Source organism: Thamnophis elegans, chromosome 7 (genome assembly GCF_009769535.1).
Source record: "Thamnophis elegans isolate rThaEle1 chromosome 7, rThaEle1.pri, whole genome shotgun sequence".
Taxonomy (NCBI): domain Eukaryota; kingdom Metazoa; phylum Chordata; class Lepidosauria; order Squamata; family Colubridae; genus Thamnophis; species Thamnophis elegans.
In genome coordinates, this window is record NC_045547.1 from 38,170,063 (window position 1) to 38,194,834 (window position 24,772).

The 24,772-nt window shown below is 37.7% G+C and overlaps 1 protein-coding gene across 1 annotated transcript in view; it reads right to left on the bottom strand.

The window, feature by feature from the left end:
• PLXNC1 (plexin C1) overlaps window positions 1-24,772 on the bottom strand; it is a 71,899-nt gene that overhangs the window by 7,884 nt on the left and 39,243 nt on the right. Inside the window, exons 15-27 of the mRNA XM_032221567.1 lie at window positions 14,497-14,590; window positions 13,714-13,824; window positions 11,721-11,824; window positions 10,808-10,855; window positions 10,387-10,487; window positions 9,362-9,560; window positions 8,621-8,767; window positions 4,740-4,917; window positions 3,447-3,550; window positions 3,217-3,271; window positions 2,568-2,599; window positions 2,370-2,477; window positions 1,647-1,810 (exon numbers count right to left, since the gene is read on the bottom strand). Of these exons, the coding sequence (XP_032077458.1) occupies window positions 1,647-1,810; window positions 2,370-2,477; window positions 2,568-2,599; window positions 3,217-3,271; window positions 3,447-3,550; window positions 4,740-4,917; window positions 8,621-8,767; window positions 9,362-9,560; window positions 10,387-10,487; window positions 10,808-10,855; window positions 11,721-11,824; window positions 13,714-13,824; window positions 14,497-14,590 (1,445 nt within the window). The remainder of the gene's footprint in view (window positions 1-1,646; window positions 1,811-2,369; window positions 2,478-2,567; window positions 2,600-3,216; window positions 3,272-3,446; window positions 3,551-4,739; window positions 4,918-8,620; window positions 8,768-9,361; window positions 9,561-10,386; window positions 10,488-10,807; window positions 10,856-11,720; window positions 11,825-13,713; window positions 13,825-14,496; window positions 14,591-24,772) is intronic.

Consider the following 24,772-nt stretch of genomic DNA (forward strand, 5'->3'; position numbering starts at 1 on the left):
CTGCCTCTCTGGTTAACCCTTATTACATTGTAACAGATAAGGCGAAGCGCCCATCAATGTGAGTGATGTTGAGTTGGCCATTCCCACCGAGTCACATGACCACCAAGCCCCACCTACCCTGCTGGTCATTAGGGCAGAGAACCGGTTGTTAAATTATTTGAATCCCACCACTGGGCCAGACAGGTGGTATTTACCGGTTCTCTAAACTACTAAAAATTTCCGCTACCACTTCTCCAGAACTGGTCAGAATATGTTGAATACCACCTCTGCAATTAACATAAAGAAAGGCTTTGAGGAACAACCATGTTTTTAGAAGTTTCGTAGATTTTTAAAAGTTTCCACAGGAACAAAATAGCCTGCTTTCTCAGCCCCACAAGATGGCACTGTTTAATCTTTGGGGCTCAAAGCACACCCATCTTGCTTGTTCACACTGGATGGGCAGAAACAATTGGAGATAAGCAGCCTATCAGAAAGCCAACTTTAGCCAGGCCAAGTACTTTCTTATGCTGCTGCATTCTTGAAACAGCTGTGGCTTCTGAATGGTTTTTAAAGGTGGTCCAATCCAGAGCATGTTATAATAATCTAATTGTGAAATGACTGGTTAGGGAGTGACGATCAGAGGGGCCTCATAGTTCAGGAAACTGGTGCATTAGACGCTCTTCAAGCAGGAACTGAGAGTCCAGGAGGAACCCCAGATTTCACACCATCTCAAATGAGGAAGTACATCCCACTGATGTGGGGGAGGGGCTTGAGTAAACAGCCACTTGGTTTTCTCAAGACTGAGACTGAATCAGTTTACTCCATCCATATCCATATAGCTGGAGGCATTAGGCTAGGACTTTAATGGTGTCACTTTACCAATCCAGAGTCAATATATAACTGGTTATCACCATTAGATTGATAACACCTGACCTCAAACTGACAGTTGAACTTACCCAGCAATTTTATGTATATGTTAAACATGACAATTTCATGTATTATAGAATGGAAGAGAGCCTGTAGTACCTAACGAGTCCTGCCCAATTAACATCAGTTGATACTAGTTGCAGAGAAAAGAGGAAATTGTAAAATATGCTTTCCACCCCATGCTCAGAGTGAATCTGAAAGGATACCATAGTCAATGGTATCGAAAGTGCATGATAAATTTTAAAAAACCACCAGTATCAATATACCACCTCAGTATTGGCTTCATCACTGGTCATCAACAAATGCAACAATGTTACCTATGTACCAAATGTGCCCTGAAAACTGACTGAAATGTATTCAAAATAACTGTTTTCCCAGGATCCTCTGAAGTTGAACTTCAACCACCTTCTCCATCATCTTCCCTAAAAGGGCATAATTGCCCAGACTTTTGGACCCCATAATGGTTTCTTGAGTATAGGACACACAACAGCTTCCTTCAAGGCCCAAGGGAGATACCCTTTATTCAAGAAGGCCAACACCAATGCACACATCCAACCACAAGTTACCTCATGAGCAGCTTTAATCACAGAAGAGGAATGTGGCTGAGCTAATAGGCTTGTTCACTTCCTAAGGAATCACAGAATCAAATTAAATAATCCCCCAGAACTATAAACAACTTTTTCTGCCAAAAAGCAAGAATTTGCTATATGTTGCCAAGTTACAGTGAGCACATAAATTACCTGTTGGTTTTCCATATATGAACCACATCAGGATCTGTAATTTTTTTATTTTCAGCCTGAGCATCCAGAAAATCAAAAAAATATTTAATAGCAACTGGGACTTTATTGTTGGGCAAATTCCAAATGCTTCTAAAGAGCTTTTCAACAGTTGAGTGGATAGCAACCTGTGGCAAAACAAAAAAGTATTTCATTACTCACTGTGTGTGTGTGTGTGTGTGTGTTTTCATCTAGGAAGATTGACACAATATACACTATATTGCCAAAAGTATTCGCTAACAAATGATTCTGATTATGTGGATGGGTGAGCGAATACTTTTGGCAATATAGTGTATGTGATTTTCCTCAATCTCCACACTTTATCCTCACAATCATTTGATAAAGTGTCATGAATGCAGCCCTTCTTAGAGCTGCTCTATGTGTAATTGAGTCTCAATTTATGTAAGTCAAAGGGGGAGACTTCTTATATATATATGGATGTGCACAACTATGATTTAGTGCATAATTATATATACTTAATGATGCCAGTATTCAATTATATATAAAGCATTTCCAAAATGCTGTTGCTTTAGATATGAAATAAAAAGGTTTGTCATATCTTCTTTTTCCCAGTGCTTTTTAGCCTTCAAATGCAAGCAAGACATTTTGTAAGGTAATAGAATATACAGTGAATAATTATAGCATTAAATCATTCTTTTATGATTAGAAATAGAACCTTGGAGTCACCTTAGTAGAGAGAAGTTTAGTCAGATACATTTCTTTGACTTTAAATTTTTGTTTTCCTTTATTGTTTGCATTCTGGGTTTCTTTGGCTGCTTCTGCATCTGGTAATATCTATAAGAAAGGTTTACACAGATGTTCATGGAAATGCTGCGATTAAGGAGCTAAACAAATGACTAATTACTAGGTATTAAGCTGACTTACCAGATGGCAATAGTCCTCAGAATATTCTCCATCTGGTCAACATGGTGAAGAGGGGGGGGGGGAGGATAAACATAAAGATCAAGCTATGACCTAGAAAGTAGGCTGATGCTCATGAAAAATGCACTGAAACATGCATGGTTAGCTAAATTTATTCTTATTCAGATTACTGCCAATGTAGATGGTAAGATCTTTAATCATGGAAGTCCTTTCTATTAATTGGTGCAATTAATATTTAAGTGGAAATAGATCCTTGCTTACAAATATAAGAAAATAGTAATCCCAACATCTGGAGGGAGTAAATGTTTACTCAATTAGTTTTCAATTAGTTTTTCAAAATTGGGTTTACCAGGAGTTGATTTTTGCAAGGCATGAAATATTCAATTTGTCTTCCATATTGTTCGATTTGGAGAGAATTAAAATCCTGGACTGGGCAAATGAGCATATCATACAGCTGCCCAATATTGAGAACAGAATGTTTAATTTTTCTTCTTTAGTTCTTATTATATTACTGTATATCTAAAATTAGTTCTATATTCTCAGTTCATATGAACTTCTGAATTGAATTCAATTCAGTTATAATTATAATTCAAAGAATTACCACAAATTTTCAAAAATCCAAAATATTATATAAATATGTTATTTGTTTTACCAGCTGATATATCTTGTTTCTTCTTAAATACTGTAATTGTTGCTCCATCTGAAATCTGAAATTATACAATAAAGCATCTTTCTTACTTTTCTTGAAATCTGTATCAAATTGTCATACTTTACATGTTCTCTGCATGTTAACAAAATGAAAATACATGTTATAAATTAACATCTGCGTAATACTCCCCTAACAAAGGGAAATGTTCAACACATTTGGATGTTTATTCTTACCCCATAATGGCCTATGGTGTTCAGTTTAGTAACTCTATTTTCCAAAATCACGGAGGAACCATCTACATCAAGAAGTTCTTTTGTTTGGGAACCTGATTCAAGAGCTGACAACACAAATAAAATAGTTAATCTGCACTTAGTTTTAAAAAGGTAAGAGTGGCCTTTCCCTGTTAAATTAAAGCAGAATATTATGTGAAGCAAATGTTATGCTTTTTGTATAGTATTGTTTATTTTATACGGTGCACATAAAAGCTGTCGCTTGCAATTGTATCACATTCCTTCCCTAGTCGTTTCTTCACTTTCCCCCAAATTATTTATCACAGTGGAATTTTGTGAAAAACTTCGAAGTGACTATGTAAGTGTGCTATTGTCACTGCTGAAAGGGATATTGCCAGTACATATTCTAGGTCAACAAAAATTGCTCACTAATTGTAGCATTATCCTAGCACACTATTTGTGCCCAATGCTACATACTTGCTCATTGATGCAATTTAGAATTTTTATGATAGGATCAATTTTATTTGATTTTATTACTTTCCATTTGTCTGTAACAACCTGAATGGCTAGTAATTTATAAAAAACACAGTAAAAAATAAAGTTCAGACCCAACAATGTATTAAATCCTAACAGGATAACTGAGTAAATCCTAACACCTCACGGACTCCAACTAACTTCCCAGCCCCCATACCTGGAATCAAATCCAAGCCTTAAAACTTTCTGACAAGTCAGCCGGGTCATGGTCAGCCTAATCTCTATGGCTGCAATAGAGAAGGATCACTTTCTGAGTCCTATAAGATGACATTCTGTAACTGATGGGACTCGCAACATGCCCCAGATGGAAACAAATGGGGAAAGACAGTTCTACAAATAAAGCCCAGGCTGTGGAAGGTTTTGTTTGTTCGTTCAATTTATATAGCCTCCCCCTCTCCAACATGCTTGTTATAGCTGATAATCAGCACCTTGAATTGAATCTGAAAGATTTCGGAGAGTGGTGCAGCTTGCAGAGCAAAGGCATAACAGGGGTGCATTTCTATTGTGCTTTTTTTAAGCAAAAAGCCACGAATGTATTTATAAAAAAAATCCAAGATGTATTCAGATAATAAATTATACTAAATAATTTCAACATGTTAATCTTATAGTTAATATGTTAAATAGAAAAATAATAATGTTTAGTTTATAAAAATAAAAATCATACTATTAAAAGTAAAAAATAAAAACAATATAGTTTTGGAGCAACAAAAACAAAAAGCTATTTTTGAATTTATAACAAGTAAAGCACTATTAGCATCTTACTCAGGCCCATTTCACTTAGCTGGAGACCATAGAGGGATCCGTTCTTGTTCAGAAAGGCCTGTAAGATCTTCTCTTTGGCCTGCCCAATGGTGTCACAATCCAATATTTTAACTTGGATATTCTGAGTAGTGCCACTGGACTCATTTTCTTGGATATTTTCAAAGGCAACATTTAATACCTGGAAAAGTGAATATTCATTCAAAGTGACTTAAAAGTTGAAACTGGATAGAAAATACACATAAGAATTATTAGGAATATCTAACAGGAAAGATGGCATTCACTGATTTCTAAAATATTACCATATTTCCTCCAAATGCACATTCTTATTTCTTCAGATACCTACATAATGAACAACTTTCACACACAATCTTTCCCTGTTTTCTTTCTTTATTACTTCTTATGTCCTACCACTGCTTGTCCAATGTTTTCATTCTGCTTTCCATAATTCATTCTGTGCAATTCTTTTTCCTATACGATCCAGTCTTTGTCAGATAAACTCCATAAAATCCACCATCTCCAAGATTTCGGAGTAGTATTTTTGGTTAGTATTTATATCCTGTAGTATTTATTTAGGGTAGTACTTATTATTACTCCAGTAATTCAAGATAACAGATGACAGTTTGCTGAGTTTTACTTTATTATGTTCTCAAATCTACAGCTAAAGGAAAAACAATCACCAGAGCTTTTTGCAGACACATAGGAAGTAATCCACAGGCTTTTTAGAATTCCCATCATCTTCAGACTAAACTAAAACTTGACCTTAAACTGTACAAATAAAACCTGCTCTTCCCTTGTCTCACTTTCTTTTCCTTTGTGCTTATTTTTCTAAATAAGTGGTTTACAAAAACAATTTCACAGAAAACCTATAGTATTTGATAATGAATATTTCAGGGGCTAAAGAATGAGGTTAGTTCCACACTATCCTGTCAAACATCTCTGTAGCTGATCTTTTCCATGTGAAAAAAAATGAGCATCAGGTGGTACAACTGAGATGGAACAAACTATCAGAATAGTTTTCGGATTCTCCTACAGCTCTGAACTACTTATATCACCTTGAGCATATTGGAAGGGAATTATTTCTAACACCACAAAAACCATGGACACATAAATAGTTTTCCTTCTTTAATTTCCAATATATGCTTTCCCTCTTATCATTCACAGAGATAAAAGTCACTTTTTTCAGTGCTGTAGTAACTTTGAGCGATCACTAAATGAACTGTTGCATGTCAAGGACTACTTGGATAGTCTAGTGCAGTGATGGGCAACCTTTTTGGCGTGGTGTGTCAAAAATCGGCAAAAAATCGAGCATAACTCGCGTTGTGTGTCACTTCGACAAAAACATAATTTTGCACAATTTATAGTTTAAACTACAAAAATATATAATTGCAATATAATTGTATTTAATAAACCAAAAACAAATTATTTAACATAGCTGCTTAGTAACTTCTTTGTTCATCAGTCGATTTCGTATGTTGCCCTTGATATTATTATCAGTATCACTTACCAACGGTCCTGCTTAGCAACCAAAATGTTGGCTCAGAAACTCTGGCATTGAAGCGTGCAAGTCTTAAAGCTGTCAAGTTACAAGAACCTTGCACCCCTAACCCTTTAGGAAAAAAAACCCAGGGGTCTTCAAACCTGACAGCTTTAAGCCTTGTGGACTTCAACTCTTCAACTAAAAGAGAGACTGATAAATATTAAAAAAAATAAAACCAAAAAGCAGCTACTGCAGTGGCTTAGAATTTTACTCAATTACTGTTGAGCCCATGGAAAGTTCTGCAGCCCCAGGAGCAAAGGAAGGGGGACGGAGAGAGAGAGATTGGCTGTTTGGGGTGCTTGAAACCACCTGGCCCTCCCCAAAGGAAACCCTCATTTGCAGGATGAGCCTCGACTGGCTCTGCCCAGCGGGGTTACCCCAAGCGCCATTGGGCAGCGACGGATGCTTATCCTTTTTCCTTCGGCTGCTTCAGCTGGGACTTCAGACACCCCAAGGGAGGGACTTTATCGGGCCTCCCCCTCCCCACCCTTTGAATGAAGGTGTGATATGGCTCCTCCATCCCTGCTCTTTAACCCAGCCAGAATTACAGGAGGGCTGCCCCCGTTCTGCTTTCCGGGGTGGATCTTAGCCGAGGGACATCAAGACCCCAGAATGGGTGGGGGGTGGGGGAAGACCTTCTTGACGGAGGCCACGATCAACTTTTGGAAGTTGTCTTTTCATAAAATAAGATTAACCTTTGGATGTGTTTGTTCCGCTCGGCCAGCGGCGTTTTCTCCCACTTAATCCCGGCGGATCCTGATATCTGAGCTGGAAAACTGCAACCCCCCGGAAATGATGACGCCCCGCTGAGTAGCTGGGACTTGCAGAAAAAGGCTGCAGAGAGAGAAGCGTTCGATCCGTAATCCGTCTGTGGGGGGCGCTGGGGACAGGCCGGGCCCCTTCTTCCCACCTCTATCCCCCCCCACTCTTGAGGGACAAGCCCTTTCCCCTGTCCCAACAGTGGAATTTGAGGCTACCTCTGCTTTCCCTCTCCCTCCCTCAGTTGTGCAGCAGCGGCAGCGGCAGCTCTCAGCCTGGGCGGCAGCGTCACGCAGGCTGTGGAAGGAGGAGGAGGAGGAGGAGGAGGAGGAGGGAACCAACCAAAGAGAGGCTTTTACTGAGTCTGCGCCCCACAGCCAGGACCGTCCTGGCGCCTCAAGCCGCGTTTCTTCCTGCAATGCCCTTCTGGCGTCAAGCGGAAGTCTCGGGTTGCCCGAAGGGCTTTGCAGGAAGAAACGTGGCTTGAGGCGCAAGGACGATCCTGGCTGTGGGGCACAGACCCGGTAAAAGCCTCTCTTTGGTTGGTTCCCTCCTCCTCCTCCTCCTCCTCCTCCTTCCACAGCCTGTGTGACGCTGCCGCCCAGGCTGAGAGCTGCCGCTGAAACAAGTTTGGGGAGCATGTGCGTGTCACCCGAAATGGCTACGCGTGTCAGCACTGACACGCGTGTCATAGGTTCGCCATCACTGGTCTAGTGCATGAATAACATCAGAGGTGGTATTCAGCCAGTTTGGACCAGTTCTGGTGTATCGGTAGTGGAAATTTTTATTAGTTCGGAGAACCGGCAACCACCTATGGCTGGCTCCGTCCTCTTGCCCCCATTGTTCCCTGTCCTATATTCCCTTGTTTTTTAGCTCAGCTGATTCGCATGGCAGAGCGGATCGCTGTGCCTCAGCTGAGCTAAAAAACAGCTCAGTTCACCAGTGCTGACACCGAGTGTAGTCTTTGAGTGCTGCATACCCGCGAAGTGTGCGTGTGCACGCAAAGCGCTCTCTCATAGAACCGATAGGAAAAGATTTGGAATCCCACCACTGAATAACATGCAACCCTGCATCCTTGATAAGAAGGGAATGGTATTATGTACATATTTTGAAAGTTACTTCCTGTTGAAGTGACTGGTTTGTGGGTGGTGCAAACCACTAAGCAGAGTTTCAGAAACAGAATAATAAAATAATTCCACTGAGCTTTATGCTACCTCTGACCTATATACACAGCCATGCGTTGATTGTGTTGAGATACTTATTACCACAAAGACAGGATTTAAAAGATGAAAAAAATATTTAGAGGAATTTTTATTGAATAGAACTGTTTTCAATTTTCTGGGGCTAATTCATCTTCAATAAAATAAAAATAAAAATAATATAATAATTTTTGTCAATTTCCATAACTAGATGAATAGATACTAAGGCATATTAAACGTCTGTCAATTAAATTAAGTTAAAGAGTCAGCCTTTCTTGGCACTGAATCTTGATTTTTAGAATACATTATGCAAAACATTTATTGGAATATATGCTTCTTTCATACAAACTTCCTGGTTCCAGTCATAAATTCATTAGGTAACATACCACTGTGCTGAATTTAGGTGCTTGCCACAATAACCAGTCTTCATTTAGTGTGTATAGGGCCTTGCAAGATATTACATCCACAGGACCCTTGATAATCCTTTGATTTAAAGTTGTTACAAATAAAAAGAATGGTTCCCCAACTGTTTCCTATAAAAGAAAATGAAGCACAATTATTGTCTTTTGTTGCATCCCTTTGCAATTGTTTAATGAATGTGGTTTGAAAAAGAATGGAAGGGGAAGTACTAAGTATGCCCCAGTTGTAGTTCAAATCTGTTAGAAAAATATGCATTTTCAATTCACACAAAACCTTGAAACCAAGCTATTTCTTTGTATCTATATTTGGCATATGAATCCTGAAAACCTGTAACAAATATGATATGTAATGAATTAAATTAACATGCAGCTGATCAGATCGCACTCCCTCCCCCCCCCCGCCCATATCTAAATGGCTTCTGCAGGAAATATTCAGGAATATTTAAAGTAATAGGTTACTTCTGCCTCGCGTATCAATCTGAATTTATTTAATGCATTCAGAACACCAACTTTATGAAATTTAATTTAATTAAAATAAGAGGTTATCTGCAGAGCTTCTGCCAGCAGTCCACAGTATCAAAATAAAGCAAGTCAACACTGCTAGGAGATCAAGTGTGGAAAATGTGAATAGGAAAATCTGCATGCAAATAAATCAGTCTCTTGCTCACTGATGTTTTATAGCAAAAACATATAATATATAATACTTGCCCGAAGGAAACCAGAAAGGCAAACTGACATCCAGTTTGTAAGTAGCTTTTCTACTACTGATTCTGTGCGCCTTAGCATCAGCTTAGGTTGCATATTGCTAGACTGCTCCATCAAATCTTTTGTCAAAATTTCTAGAATATTAGTTAAATAGACTAGATTGGTCTGTAGTGCAATTGTCAAAAAAGATGCAAACAAGCATCTGTTTAAAAAGAGGGAAAAAAGCAGGTTACAATAATTCTGAATGTTAGGAATCTGAATTATTAACGTATAATAACACCACCAGCTTGATCCAAACTCACCCACATCTTGTCATGTGTCATACAAAACATGAGATGATTTCTGCAACTACTAAATATAACAGGTCTATATAAAATATAGGATTGATAATCAAAGATAGCCCGGTACTTCATTTATTGGCAAGGTCACCAAAGGTAGCCTGGCAGAGCATTTATTAGCAAGGTCACGAATCAAGGCTAGAAATATGAACAACTCTGTACTGTTTACAGAGTTAAATGTAAACTCTGTTAGTCATTTTGCAGGTGAAGAAAATGACAGGAAACATAAAACTAATGCTTATCAATAATCACCTGTGTATTGTTCAGACAATAAAACAAATGGCTCAAATTATGCAAATTATACAAATTATGCAACAGAAAATTAACCTGCACAATTTTTTTCACACCTGAATTGGAATTAAAAATGGCTTTATTATAAATAATATAAACTCCTTACTTCCCCATCAACTTCAGTTGGTAAGTATTCAAACAATCTGCCAAATGCAAAGGCTAGATTAAAGTGAAATTATTGATTGGTAAGATTTATATGGCTTATCATAGCCCAGGTTGACATATTCTATTCAAGATGTGAAGAACTTATTTTGACTTTTCAAAAAGTGAAGAAATGAACAAGTAGAAAGACACTTTCAAAAAATATTTTGACTATTTTAATGAAAAAATGACCATTTGGTGTCTATTAATTTGTCCACAGTTTTATACAACTTGCAGAATTTAAATTTTATAGCATACCTATCTTTTATATCAAAGGTTTTCTGTTTTTCAAGAATGTGAATCAGAGTAACAAGAAATTTCTTGTTACAAATTAATGCATAGAGACCCTGGTCTTTGCTCTGAAAGAAATGAAAGACATAAATTACATTATTCTTCACCTATTTTTAATGTCGTATATATTTAATCCTTAAAATTGCAAAAATCATACTTTAATATTTAGAAATCCTGCTACAGATATAGATGTTACATGAAATACAAAGAAGGTGGATAAAGGAACACATTATTCCTCTGTGTAAAACTTTTCAGAGTTCTTGCAATATCGGTCCCAGCTTGGATATGCAATATTTCTAGATTCTGTAAAAAAAATCTAAATCTTAGAAATATTTTTAAAAGCACATCAAACTTAAGAATGAAAATTCTTTTAGGTCGTTATACTTACTAGAGGTTCATTAGAATCTTCAATAAACATAGACGAAATACCTATAGCCTAAACAAAAAAAATGTGAATACATCATTAAACATTTTCTAAACATCTGCAGCATAAATATAAAGATGATGCTGATTTTGATGAGATGTAATGACGTGTTCTGAATGTTCCTTCTCTAAACTACAAAAGAAAGTTATCTGAAAATTCTTAGAAACTATGGGCTTGTAAATTGACTACATATTGAAAACTAGAAATGTTTAGAAATCATTTCTTAAGAAAAGAAAAATAAAACTAATGCTGGTTCAAAGCTGAAATATTTGTCATCTGAAACCCTTCTTATTCACTCTACATCATTATCCATAGAGAATGGAAACTGATTGTTCGGGGTGGGGTGGGGTGCACCACCAGGATATACTGGCCCTTTATAACTGGAAAGTTCTCACTACTCAAAAAAATAAAGAAATAAACAAGAACTTAGCAACTTTAAGACTGGCTGGGGAATTCTGGGAGTTGAAGTCCACAAGTCTTAAAGTTTGGAGAACTCTCATAGAAAATACTGCAATATTTGTCCTTTTTAAAAATACCAATGATTTGCATATGTTGGGAAGGAACCCTGAACTTCACTTCTATTTTTATTATCTCCATATTCCACCATATTGAAGGAAGATAATACTTTGACATTTGAAATTCTTCGGCATTATAAAATGGTATGATTCAAAGCAGATTCTTATCAATTATCTGATTTGTAAAATGTTGGTTGTTTCTCCAGATGTTATTTTTGTGTTTTGTGGTCTATTTTATTTTTGAAAAAAATGGCATTATGCATACATCATCTAGAGTTGTAATGGAGTTAGGCAGATTACATTTAATACATTGAAATACAGTATTTCAATTACTTGTTTGTTTTAGACAAATAATCATTTACCTCTGGAAAAAATGTCCTAAGAACAAAATGTTTATAATCAAGAAATGGAATTGTTCCAAAGCTATCAACTATATCCAATTCTTCAACTTGTAGTTCAACAAATCCTATAAAACAAAAAAGGCTGCTATAGTGCTTATTTTTATAATGTTATATCTTAATAACAATTTTTACTGTGATTCTGGAAAGGAATAAAGAAAGGAATTAAATATCAGTATGTGTGTTTGTGCATACATTTGTGTACATCTATTTATTTCTCTGGAATGTGCAAAACTGACTATTTTTTTAATATGCAGATTTTTAAAATACATTTTTGTATACAACAGAAAAATGACCAAGGGATATCAAATGATTATTTTATGTAAAATCAGCAATAATACTCTGTGGAAGAGTTTAATCCAAACTCCAATAAAGACAACTATGCATAATGTTTCAGAACAGGCGCCTACAATCACATGAAGATTTAAGATAAATGCATACAAATAGTTTGTCTCTTAATATGCAAAAACATAATAAGAGATATTTAAGGAATAGCATTTGCTATATTAAATTGGAGAAATCATGTGTTTTAGGTATAGCTAAACTTAACATAGGGATGTGGTGGCTCCGTGTCTAAGACGCTGACCTTGATGATCAGAAAGGTCGGCAGTTTGGTGGTTCAAATCCCTAGCACCACGTAATGGAGTGAGCTCCCGTTACTTGTCCCAGTTTCTGCCAACCTAGCAGTTTGAAAGCATGTAAAAATGCAAGTAGAAAAATAGGAACCACCAGTGCTTCCCCTCATTTTTGGCATGCTTTTTTCACCCTCACCAGGCTCCAGAGGCTTTATAGGAGTCTGGGGGGAGTGAAAACAACCCCCTGCCCCCTCCGGAGGCCTTCCGGAGGCTTCAGGAGCTTCCCTGAAGCCGCTGGAGTGCAAAAAAACAGCCCTATGGGCAAACCGGAAATTCAGGAACACCTTGCGTGCCCTGACAAATGGCTCCACATGCCACCTGTGGCACGCATGCCATAGATTCGCCATCACGGGTCTAGTCTAACAAATTTCTTTGTACATTATTTGTGATTTTAGCAAGGTATACTATATTTTTCGGAGTATAAGATGCACCAGAGTATAAAACGCACCAAGGTTTTGAAGAGGCAAATTTAAAACAAAAAAGTTTTTGCACTATGCAAACCTCCCCAAAATGGTCTGTTTTTCACAAAAACGGGCCCATTTTCTTTTCAAAAAAATGGCATGAATAGCCCTTAGGAGGCCTGTAGAGTGTTCCGGTGGGTGGCAAAAATGAGCAAAAACTGGCCCATTTTTCACAAAAACGGGCCTGGTTGTTTTGCAAAAAAGGGGCATGAATAGCCCTTAGGAAGCTTATAGAATGCTCCTGGGAGCTGGGGGGGGGGCAAACATTGAGCAAAAACCGGCCTATTTTTTGCACATTTCTGCCCTCTCCAGCCCCCAGGAGCTCTCTGAAAGCCTCCTTCAAGCTATGCACGGCCATGTTTGCAAAAGGGGTGGGGTTTCAGAAGGCAAAAAAATGCTGAATTCAGTGTATAAGACGCACCCATATTTTCAGCCTCTTTTTTGAGAGAAAAAGGTGCGTCTTATACTCCAAAAATATGGTATATACATTAATCTATTACTGACCTCTTTCTATGAGAGTAGACCTTGTAGGTCTATTTATATTTGTTTATTTGTATACACAATTCTTGTTTCCTACGAACAAGGGGAGATTAGCTAAAATGAGCACTGAAGCTTTGCAACAGTAAAGGAAACTTACAAGACAATTTTACAAAGGGTTTTATAAAGAATATTAAAGGATTTTTGAGAAAAAAGAGCTTTCCTTTACAACTCTGTCATGTAGTGTGGTAGTGTCGGTACAAACCTAGATTTCTGTATTTGATACAATGATAAAATAATTGCACAAAAACTATGGACCATTTCTGGGGACTTTTATACCCAAACGTCAATTCATTCACATGCATTCTGCTGATACAAATTTACCTTCCCGTATTTCTTTGCGAAGTTCACATTCCAAGAGCTCCAGATGTTCACTCAATTTTTGATTTAATTGTTTGGACTTTCGCTGGGTGACAAAAACGGCAACTAAAAAAACTAACATTAAATTAACGGAGGTGTTAACATGCCATCTGTCCTAATGCATACATGTTTATAATTTGTTTTAAAAGGACAAAAATATCTGAAAACTGGTATAGCTTAGAGTGGGCAAGTTTAAACTGACATTCAATATATTTAAATCAATACATTAAAAGTATCTGCAGGCTACAAAAAAAAATTAAGAATAATAGTAGGATCGTAGTTAGTAGTAGAAAGCTTAAGCAACCTCCAAAATTTGGGGATTATGGTTTTCCTTCCTCAAATGCCTTCCTTTTTGTCACCTCACACTATCGCAAATCTTGACAAGATTTGGAGGCCTCTGCCTAGGAAGGAAAATCCATAGGGTTCATTATTGTTGATGGAACTGAAGAATTTAGGTAATTCAGTCTGAGGCCTTGGAAAGGTTTTGCATATAGCAAGGGAAAGAAAAGAATAGGATGGATCATTAGTCAGATGCAGTATAAGCGGAATTTCTTGAGCTGTGAGATGATTATGGGTAAAGTGCTCTCTGATGACTCTGAGTGGGTTTAGCTGATGGTTTTGGTGACTGGCAGAGCTTTGAGCTGTATCAAATGACTTGGTTTATTTTCATTTATTTTATTTTCATTGACTATCCTATGCAGCCACTGTAACAAATTAATGGTTAGAGATAAGTATGCAATTACTTACCCGCAATTACTATCGGGATTAACAAAAGAATGTAGAGGAATGGATAGTTTTTGTTTTCATTAGGAACTTCATGCACAAAATTCCCCACCTTAACCTATGGATAAATAAGACATTGATTTAGATATTGGATTATTTATATATTATATATGTATAAAAGATTGCAGTCAGTATATCCAGGATCTGATATAGGGATAAAAGGAATTGATATACTCTTTATATTTCCAAAATAGTTGATAGTAATTATATTAATTTATTATATGGCACTTCTTTTATTAGTTTTATTGTTTTTATATGAAGTTTTATATTCTGTAAGCTACTTTGAGTTGCCATGTGTGAACAGGTGGCAATATAAATCCAATAAACAAACAAACAAGCAAATAAATAAATATTTCAAATTTATTTGATTATACTGTGATGACCAAGGGTAAGGCACAGAGGCAACACAGTCAGCTGATAGTTCAAAATGCTCCTTTATTGCACCAAATTTCCCCCAAATGCTCCTACATTATGGCAAGTCCCAAAGCAAAGTGATCACACACACACACACACACCCCTCCATCAGCCTCTGGCTGCAAGTAGTCCAGCAAAATGCTGTAAGCACAACGGCATCAAAGTAAGAAATGCAGCGGGGCAAGGGAATAAGTCAATGAATCCAGGAAGCAAAGGAAGATAGCAATGGTTTCAGGAAGCAAAGGAAGACAGCAATGGTTTCAGGAAGCAAAAGAACAAGGCAATTAGTCCAGGAAGCAAGAAATAAAGCAAGAAGCCCAGGAAACTCCAAATGTCAGCAACGGCACACAAAATTCCATGAATTCAGCATTTGTTTCCGACAAATGATCCTTCCCAAAATGTCTCCTTAAGTCTCAATCCCTACATGTGCCTTGTGAAGAAGTGTGGGGCATTTTCCTCCCGAGTTTTGGGTTGGCCTGCGCTGTTCCCACCTTCTCTCCACTCTCCGTGCTTGGGGATCAGGAGGGGGCGGTTCTTGTCATCGACTAAACTCCTTCGCTCATCATTTCCACTGCCTACCCTCTGTTGGGTCATCCTGGCCCCGTTCCCCCCTGCTAGCATGCCTGCCCACTCCTAAGGGGCCCTGGCCTGTCTCTTCCCCACATTCCTCTGAAGCCAACAAAACCGCCCTGTCGGTCTCCCTCAGCTTCAGGTATGGCTCCTCTTCTTCCACAGATTCAGGCTCTGATGGGGGCATGACATATATCTTATCTTTCTACTTAGACAGCACTCAAGAAAAATATTTTGAAAGATAAAATGCACTTTCCAATTAAACAACAAGAGATCTTTCTTTGTTATAGAATAGTATGCAACATAAGCAGAGGTCCAATTTCTCCTCTTTCAAAATGAAGAATACCTTATGCCACCAAACTTGAAATTTTGGCTTAGACAATTTAGAACTTTGCCGTCTTCGATCAGATTATCTGCTACAATGTCCTACCTGTCAATGAATACTTCAGCTTCAACCACAACAACACACGGGCTCTCAATAGATACAAACTTATGATAAATCACACCAAACTTGATTGCAGAAAATACGACTTCAGTAACAGAGTTGTAAATGCCTGGAATCTGACACTGTGGTTTCTTCCCCATACCACCAAAACTTTAACCTTAGACTGTCTGCCGTCAACCTCTCCCCATTCCTAAGAGGTCTTTAAGGGGGGTGTGCATAAGCGCACCAGAGTGCTTATCATTCCTGTCCTAATATTTCATTGTATTTGTATTAATTTCATGTATTCCTAATCATGTCTATACTTATATCTGTTATCTACTTCATGCTTGATGAAAATAAATAAATAATTTAAAAAAAAGCAGAGATCCAATTTCTCCTCTGTCAAAATGAAGAGCTGGTTTCATGTATTCTAAGCATAATAAATGCAGATTACTTGTAATATTTAGTGTGTAGATATTCTGTTTATTTTACAAATTATATCTACTTTCCCGATTATATGGAAAATTGTAGAGAATTTGTGTCTGCAAATAAGAGGATCTATAGAGAAAAGCATACAGAAAAGGAGAAAAAACACAGGGCTAACTACTGCAATATTAAATTGTATAGCTCAAGATACGATATACTTTTATAACCTGAAAAACTAGAGAAAAGAAATGTAATACTAGACTTTATTCAGAGATTATTTTCTGTCAGTAAATATTGTCCATTTTTACAGGACTGTATTGCAATAATACATGTCATGATTAGTGATATCTGGTGTCTAGTTTCCTTGCTTTATTTAAGCACTTTATTAATTCATTAGTAAATAAATAGTAAAGTGCTGAAAGAAATTGTTCAGAAAAAAAGAAATGAAATATCTTACAAGACTTTATATAGATTCTTATACCTTTTGACTTTTTCACAATGTTTTGGAACCAGGAATAAATAAATTACTAGCTAAATTTGCTAATGTTATCAAATAACTTGAACAGGAAAAGAAAACAATGAAGTTTCTTAAAAGCTATTTCCAGATCAAAGAAGAGGCAATGAAACAGTGAAAATTACAGGCAAATATAAGAGCAATGAATACAGTTTGTGATGTAATCTCAAATATATTTCCTTGATTAGATTTGAACTGCCTGTTTAAAACTTCATACACATGGTTAGTTTCAACAAAGGTTAACTGAAATAAGTTTAAATAAATCTCCTCTCCCTCCCACTCTTCCTCCATCCACTACCACCATTTTCACTTCAAATCTTCAGAACTCATCCAAAAGTGATTGTTGATCATCTTAGCATCTGCCGTCAAAATACTGAACAAGAAGTTAAAATGACTGTTACACAGGTCCTGGAGTAATGAAAATCCCTACAGAACTATAAGATACAAAGGGAGAGAAAGAAAAGGGAGGAAATTCCCTCAGTTGCTTGGCACATGAGTTGCCCACTGAGCCTTTCAAGAAGATAAAGGGAAATAAACTCTTGTCAATTTCAGCACTAGCGGCTTTTGCTAAGGAAGTACCTCAAACACATCATGTTAGCATTCCAGTTCCAGAGCAGGAATCAGGAAAGATTATTCTCAACAGGGAAATTGTCAAGATTGAAAAACACTTAAGCTTCCTGTGACTATTATTGCTTTTCAATTTGCCAATGAAATGGGAGAGTGAAGGGTGAGATGGAATGCATAGGCCACAATCTTCAACCATGAGATCCAAGGACCTGTCTGCAGGTGTCTGCCGAGATATGGATTATTATTAAAACAACAGGTTGATTCCTAATTGGACAATGTGACCCGTTCCATGGGAGGAGAGGATGAATCTCATTTTTAACTATGCAGGGTTGCATGGGAAAATTTAGAGTTGGTTTTGCTTTCTTCTGTGCTGGAATGATGTACTCAATAGAGAAATGCTTTTGGGATTTTAAAGTTCCTGAAGATGCCTAATTTTATTCAGTCTGTTAGTTGGAAGGTTGACAGAGATAAAGTTCCAGAATATTAAAAAAAAAAACAGACGACCAAGTAATCCTAGCTTTCTGCAGTATCATACACTCCATAACTTGAGACAGAAATAAATCAACACTTTCCAACTCTGAAGTTACAAAGGATCCTGCTCCCATAAGATTAATTTATGTGCATTGTGCATTCATGCAGCATCTGAAATATTATTCTCAACTGACAAAAATCTCGAATTAAAAAAAAATGTTAGATACACTTCCCAGTTTGAGAAATTGCATTGACACTGCAACCCTGAGAGAAAAGCAGAAGGTATAATTTCATTTTAGAGATGTGTAGCATTTGATCCAAAACAGGAAAAATACCTTGGAATCAGTGTAGGCACACTTGCTGTATCTGTCACCAGAACTTAAAACAGCTCACACTTTTTCCTGATCTTCCACAGTGCTGCATAGCTCCAAATCCTAAATGTGTATTTGTGTACTGGCCAACATGTATATTTCAGATGAGCCAGAAAGAGTTCCAGATTCTCTAAGGTGCAGCTGACAAATACAGCACATGCATCCACGTCAGATCCAAAGTACTTTTCTGCTTTGGATTTGACTATCCACAGCTTAGAGTTTTGGATTAGATGAATGCTTAGATTCTAAAATGCTTAGATTCAAGCATTACTCACATTGAAAGCTGTGTAATTCTATCTACAGTATACCTACATAATGCCAAGCATTTTTTCCAGAAAAGAGACATAAAAATTTAGCATATGGTAAAATTTAATTTTGAACTATCAATATGATATGATTTACAAACTCAGAGAAATATTTGTAAGAATAAAATTTAATAGTACAAACTTAAGAAACTGAAAAACTTCCGGTGGTGGCGTCGAGACGAGTATGGGGAAGAAATCAGGGCTCTGACTTCTTATCCCAATCTACACGTTTGGAGGATCCCTTCAGGGGTAAGCCGATCTTGGAGAGAGATGCGGAGGAGTAGGGAAACCCTAGAACTAATGAGGCGGAGGGCAACCGCCCGTTACGACATGGGGATACCCTTTTAATCCGGCATGCAAGCGTCTGCCTTGTTTCAATGGTGGACTTGAAGTCTCGACAAACTATCTAAAAGGGGAAGGAAGAAATTAATCAACTTCTTGTGTCAGCGAGTGGATTAGCGGACTGGCTTGCGAGTGGAAACAGCGGTGAGTGTGGGCAGAAAGGGAAGTTCGCAGAGGAGAACAGGCAAAGCAGTGAGTCTCCAGAGATCGGGTGAGAGAGTCCTATAACCGAGAGGCCACTTGGAGAAGTGAGAGCAAAAGATTTTTAGAGGCAAAGACCGGCCCGAAGAACTAATTGGCGTAAGTGAGCGATCGGAGGGGAGACAACAAGAAAGAGCACGAACTAACTCTAAGTCATGCAGACTCAAGTAGTGAAAAGAAACCGAGAAAGAAGGAGGACTTGGAGAACTGTGGTGTGCTTGAGAGCAGCGGTTGACACACAGTAGTTAGGAAGAGGACAACGAAAGAGAAGAGGAAGAGGCTGATGCAACAGCTGTGCTGAAATTATTTAGAACTATTTAGAACAGAAGAACGTGGACAATTTTGCAAAGACTGAAAAGAAAAGTAACTCAATCCAGAACTTAAAGAAAAAGTGGTGAATGAACTGACTGTATTAATAATTTAGTGAAATAAGTTACAATTATATACAATAGCTATATATAATGTTTATAATACCTATAAATAAGTACTCAAATCAATATTTATATTCATAAACAAAGTGGAAAGTTTGTGGATATTCATATACACACACACACACACACACACACATATATATCTATATATCTATATCTATATCTATATCTATATCTATATCTATATCTATCTATATACATATACATATACATATACATATACATATACATATACATATACATATACATATACATATACATATACATATATATATATATATGTTATAAATGCCTATCTGAGTTAAATTCCAGTAATCATACTAAGGATATAATGAAATAATTGCACCTTTAAGATATAGTACTGTTGATATGAATGAGCACTGAGAATTTCTCTCTCTGTCCCTCCCTCTATCTGTTGGTTTTCTCCTTTTTACTATTACTAGTTATTATTGAATAACTTAGAGAGATATATATATAGACATTATTTAAGTTGCTTATACTGCTTTAAGACAACGGTTTGTATATTAATATAGATAGAACAAGCTAAGTTAAGGAATCATTTAAAAAGAGGGGGGAAAGGGAAAGATATTGGATGCTAATTTGGAATAACATATATAAGATATTAAAAGAACAAGATAAAATTTTAAAAGAGATGGCGAATATCACAACAACAGCACTGAGAACCGGGAAAAAGACAATTGTAAACCCAGTGACAAATCCAGCAACAAAGGTATTGATTGCTTCTCCAGCATCCCAAAGGTCAACAGAAGAAATGACTACAATGGGAAACCAAATTCTGGATCGAATATCGAAAATGTGCAGATGGCACTGCTAACTATTCAAGAAACTATGATTAAGCTTCAAGAGGCAGTAGCTAAAAACCACAGTGAATTGAAAATGGATATGAATGAAATGAAAATAGAGATGAGTGAAATGAAAAATGAAGTTAAAAATGACATACAGAAATTAGATTACAAAATGGGATCTATACAACAAACACTGTAAAAAAATGTACAGTCAATAAAAGTGGTAGAAAAAAGAACAGAACAAACAGTGAAGAAACTAGACTTAGTTGAACAGCAGATGAAAACATCAAGCAAAAACTTAGAAGACGCTCTCATCCACCTGGAAATGGACCGTGCAGCATTTTACCTTTGATTCCAGAATGTAACAGAGACAAAAGCGGAAGATTTACCAATGATAATGGGATTAATAGCAGAGATGTTAAATAGAGACAGGCATGAGATTCTAAATGAGTTGGACGATATATACAGGGTTAGCACTAATTATGCCAGAAAACACCGATTGCCCAGAGAAGTACCCATCAGATTCGCGAGGAAAAAAGTAAGATATATAATTTATAAAATAACAAGAGATGAGCCAATGATGTACAAAGGGAAAGAGATACAAACCCTGAAACAAATCCTGCGAAGAGTGAAGGAGGAAAGCGAGCAAATATCGATTCCTGGCAACACAACTGATTAAACGAGATATACTATTTAGGTGGTTTGTACCTGAAGGGATGCTGGTAACCTGGCAGGAGAAAAGGATTAAAGTTGACAATCGGGAAAAGGCACAGGATTCATATGAGCAACTAGTAGGCCCAGAAGAGGAACAGAGCAGTAAAGAGGAGATGAAATATAGAAGCCTTTCAGCTCCGGCGGTCCTTGGAGGAAACCGATTATCTAGATCCCTTCCAGTCGGGATTTAGGCCTGGCTACAGCACGGAAACCGCTTTGGTCACATTGATCGATGATCTCTGGAGAGCCAGGGATGGAGGTTATGCCTCCGTCCTAGTGCTCCTTGACCTCTCAGCGGCCTTCGATACCATCGACCATGGTATCCTTCTGTGATGACTGCGGGAGGTGGGGGTGGGAGGCACTGTCCTACAGTGGTTCTCCTCTTACCTCTCGGACAGGTCGCAGTCGGTGTTGGTCGGAGGGCAGAGATCGACCCCTAGGCCCCTGAATTATGGGGTGCCGCAGGGTTTGGTCCTGTCCCCCCTCCTGTTTAATATCTACATGAAGCCACTGGGTGAGATCATTCAACGGCACGGGATAAAATACCATCAGTATGTGGACGATACGCAGCTGTATCTGTCCCCCCCGTGCCAACTCAGTGAAGCCGTTGACATGATGTGCCAGTGCCTCGAGGCTATGAGGGACTGGATGGGGGTTAACAAGCTTGTACTCAATCCAGATAAGACCGAGTGGCTGGTGTGTTTCTCTCCTATTAATTGGCTAAGTGTTCCATCTCTCAGGCTGTGCGGTCAAACAGTATGCCCCTCAGACAGGGTTCGCAATTTGGGAGTCCTCCTGGACCCACAGCTGACTTTTGAACACCACTTGTCGGCTGTGACCAGGGGGGCATTTGCCCAGGTTCGCCTGGTGCACCAGTTGCGTCCCTACCTGAACCGGGAGGCCCTCACAACAGTCACTCGCGCCCTTGTGACCTCTAGACTGGACTACTGCAATGTGCTCTACATGGGGCAGCCCTTGAAGAGCATTCGGAGACTCCAGCTTGTCCAGAATGCAGCTGCGCGAGCAATCGTGGGTGCACCTTGGTTCACCCATGTAACACCTATCCTCCGTGAGCTGCACTGGCTGCCTATTGGTCTCCAGATACGCTTCAAGGTGCTAGTCGTCACTTATAAAGCCCTTCATGGTATTGGACCTGGGTACTTGAGAGACCGCCTGCTGCCAATTACCTCCACTAGACCGATTAGATCCCACAGATTAGGCCTCCTCCGAATTCCATCCGCCGGCCAGTGTCGACTGGCGACTACCCAGAGGAGAGCCTTCTCTGTGGCTGCTCCGACCCTCTGGAACGAACTCCCCGTGGAGATTCGAACCCTCACCACCCTCCAGGCCTTCCGCAAAGCCCTTAAAACCTGGCTGTTCTGACAGGCCTGAGGCTAAAGAGCTGTTGCCCCCGTCTCGAATGGTATGACTGTTGTGTGTTTTAAATTATGCATTGTTATGTGTCTTTTTTTTTGTCTGTATCCCCCTTCCCTGGTTTGAGTTGTGAGCCGCCCTGAGTCCCCTTTGTGGGAAAAGGGCGGCATATAAATATAATAAACAAACAAACAAACAAGCCAAGAAGAACGACAACAGAGAATAACGGAAGGAGAACAGGGAGAAAGTAGTAGGGAGGAGGAATAACAACAGAGAGAGGAGGAAGTGAGATCAAAAACAAGGAGCCAAAAAAGAAACTAGAGTTAATAAAAAACAAAGACAGGTAGAGATTTAGGAGGATGGAAGAAGAAATTCAATTATTGTCAGTAAATATTAACGGTTTAAATTCACCAACAAAAAGAAAGCATATCTGGGCAAAATTAACAAAACAAAAGGCAGATATAATATGCTTACAGGAAACACATGTTAAAAAACAAGATATAAAATACTGGAATGTCCTAAATTAGGAAAATTATATGCAGCATCAGCAGAAGACAAGAGAAAAGGGATAGCGATATATGTTAAAGATGGGATAAAGAGAGATTTAATTTATGCAGACCCAAAGGGAAGAATATTAATGATAGAGATATGGATAAATAAAAAATCAGTACCACTGGTAGCAATGTACTCCCCAAATGAAAATCAGAAGGACTTTTATAAAGTAGTAGTAGTAGTAGTTTATTGGTCTTATATGCCGCCCACTCCCTAAGGACTCCGGGCGGCTTACAATAAACAGGGGAAGGGGATAAATAGACAAAACAACAATTTAAAATACACAACATTCATAGTTACCATGGGGCTGAATATTTCAACAGCCCCCCGGCCTGCCAGAGCAGCCAGGACTTAAAAAATTACATGAAAAAATTAGAGAAATTGGAGTGAGGAATATCTGCATAATAGGAGATTATAATGCCATAGTAGACATCAAAAAAGATTACGTAAGTGACAAAAAAACTAAAAATAAAAAAAGTATTACCCACAACTTGTTTTGAGATTATGGAAGACTAAACTTGATAGATATTTGGAGAAAAATGGAACCAGAAAAAAAACAATTTGCTTTTTATTCCAATCCACACCAATCTTGGTCACGGATTGATATGGCATGGACGAATGGGGAAATTGGGGCAGAAATACATACAGTTGAAATATTACCAAATACTTGGGCAGATCACCACCCCATTAAAATAATCTGGAAAGTGGGAAAACAACTAGACAAAGATGGATGTTAAATTTGCAAATATTAAAAGAAAAAGAATTTATTCAAAAATGTAGAAACAAATTGGAGTTATTCCTTAAGGAAAACACAAAATAACAGGCATCTATACAAAATTTATGGGACACATGAAAGCTTATTCCCATGGAATTATTATAGCGTATTCAGCAAAAAGAAACAAAGAGAAATGGGCACAACAGAAGATATTAGAGGAAGAAATTAAAAATTTAGAAATAGAATTACAAAATAAGGCACAAAGTGAAAAAATTAGAAAGGATTGGATGTTAGCAAAACATAAATTAAATATATTAGACCAGGAAGAAATGATAAAGGGCCTAAAACTAACAAAACAAAACTTCTTTGAGCAAGCAAATAAACCAGGGAGGTGGCTGTCATATAGATGGAGAAAAGAAAGAGAAAAAAGATTAATATATCAACTTCAAGAGGAAACTGGTGAACTACAACATACAATAGAAGGGAAGAAAAAGATTGCATACCAGTACTTTGAAAATCTGTATAAAGGGGAACAAGTATATGGAAAACAAATAAAAGAATATCTAAATGGAGAAGAAACCCCGTCAATAACAGAAGATATGAAAGAGATGTTGTCAAAAAAACAACAACCTAGAATTGAAACAGGCGATTCAGAAACAGAAAAATAATAAACCGCCAGGCCCAGATGGATTCCCAGAAGAATGGTACAAAATAATAGATGAATTGAACGAATTGATAGAACCCTTGATGTTGGAGATGTATAATGAGGTACTGATGAAAACAAAAATACCATATTCATGGAGGGAAGCTCATATTACATTAATATTTAAAGAAGGTGCAGATAAAAAACAGATTCAAAACTATAGGCCAATCTCATTGTTAAATGCCGACTATAAAATATTCACAATAATAATATCGGAGAAATTGAAAAAAAACTATTAAATGACTATATACATCCAGACCAAAATGGATTTCTCCCAACAAGACAAATCAGGAATAACACTAGAATAATAGCAAATATTTTAGAGTACTATGAGGCGCAT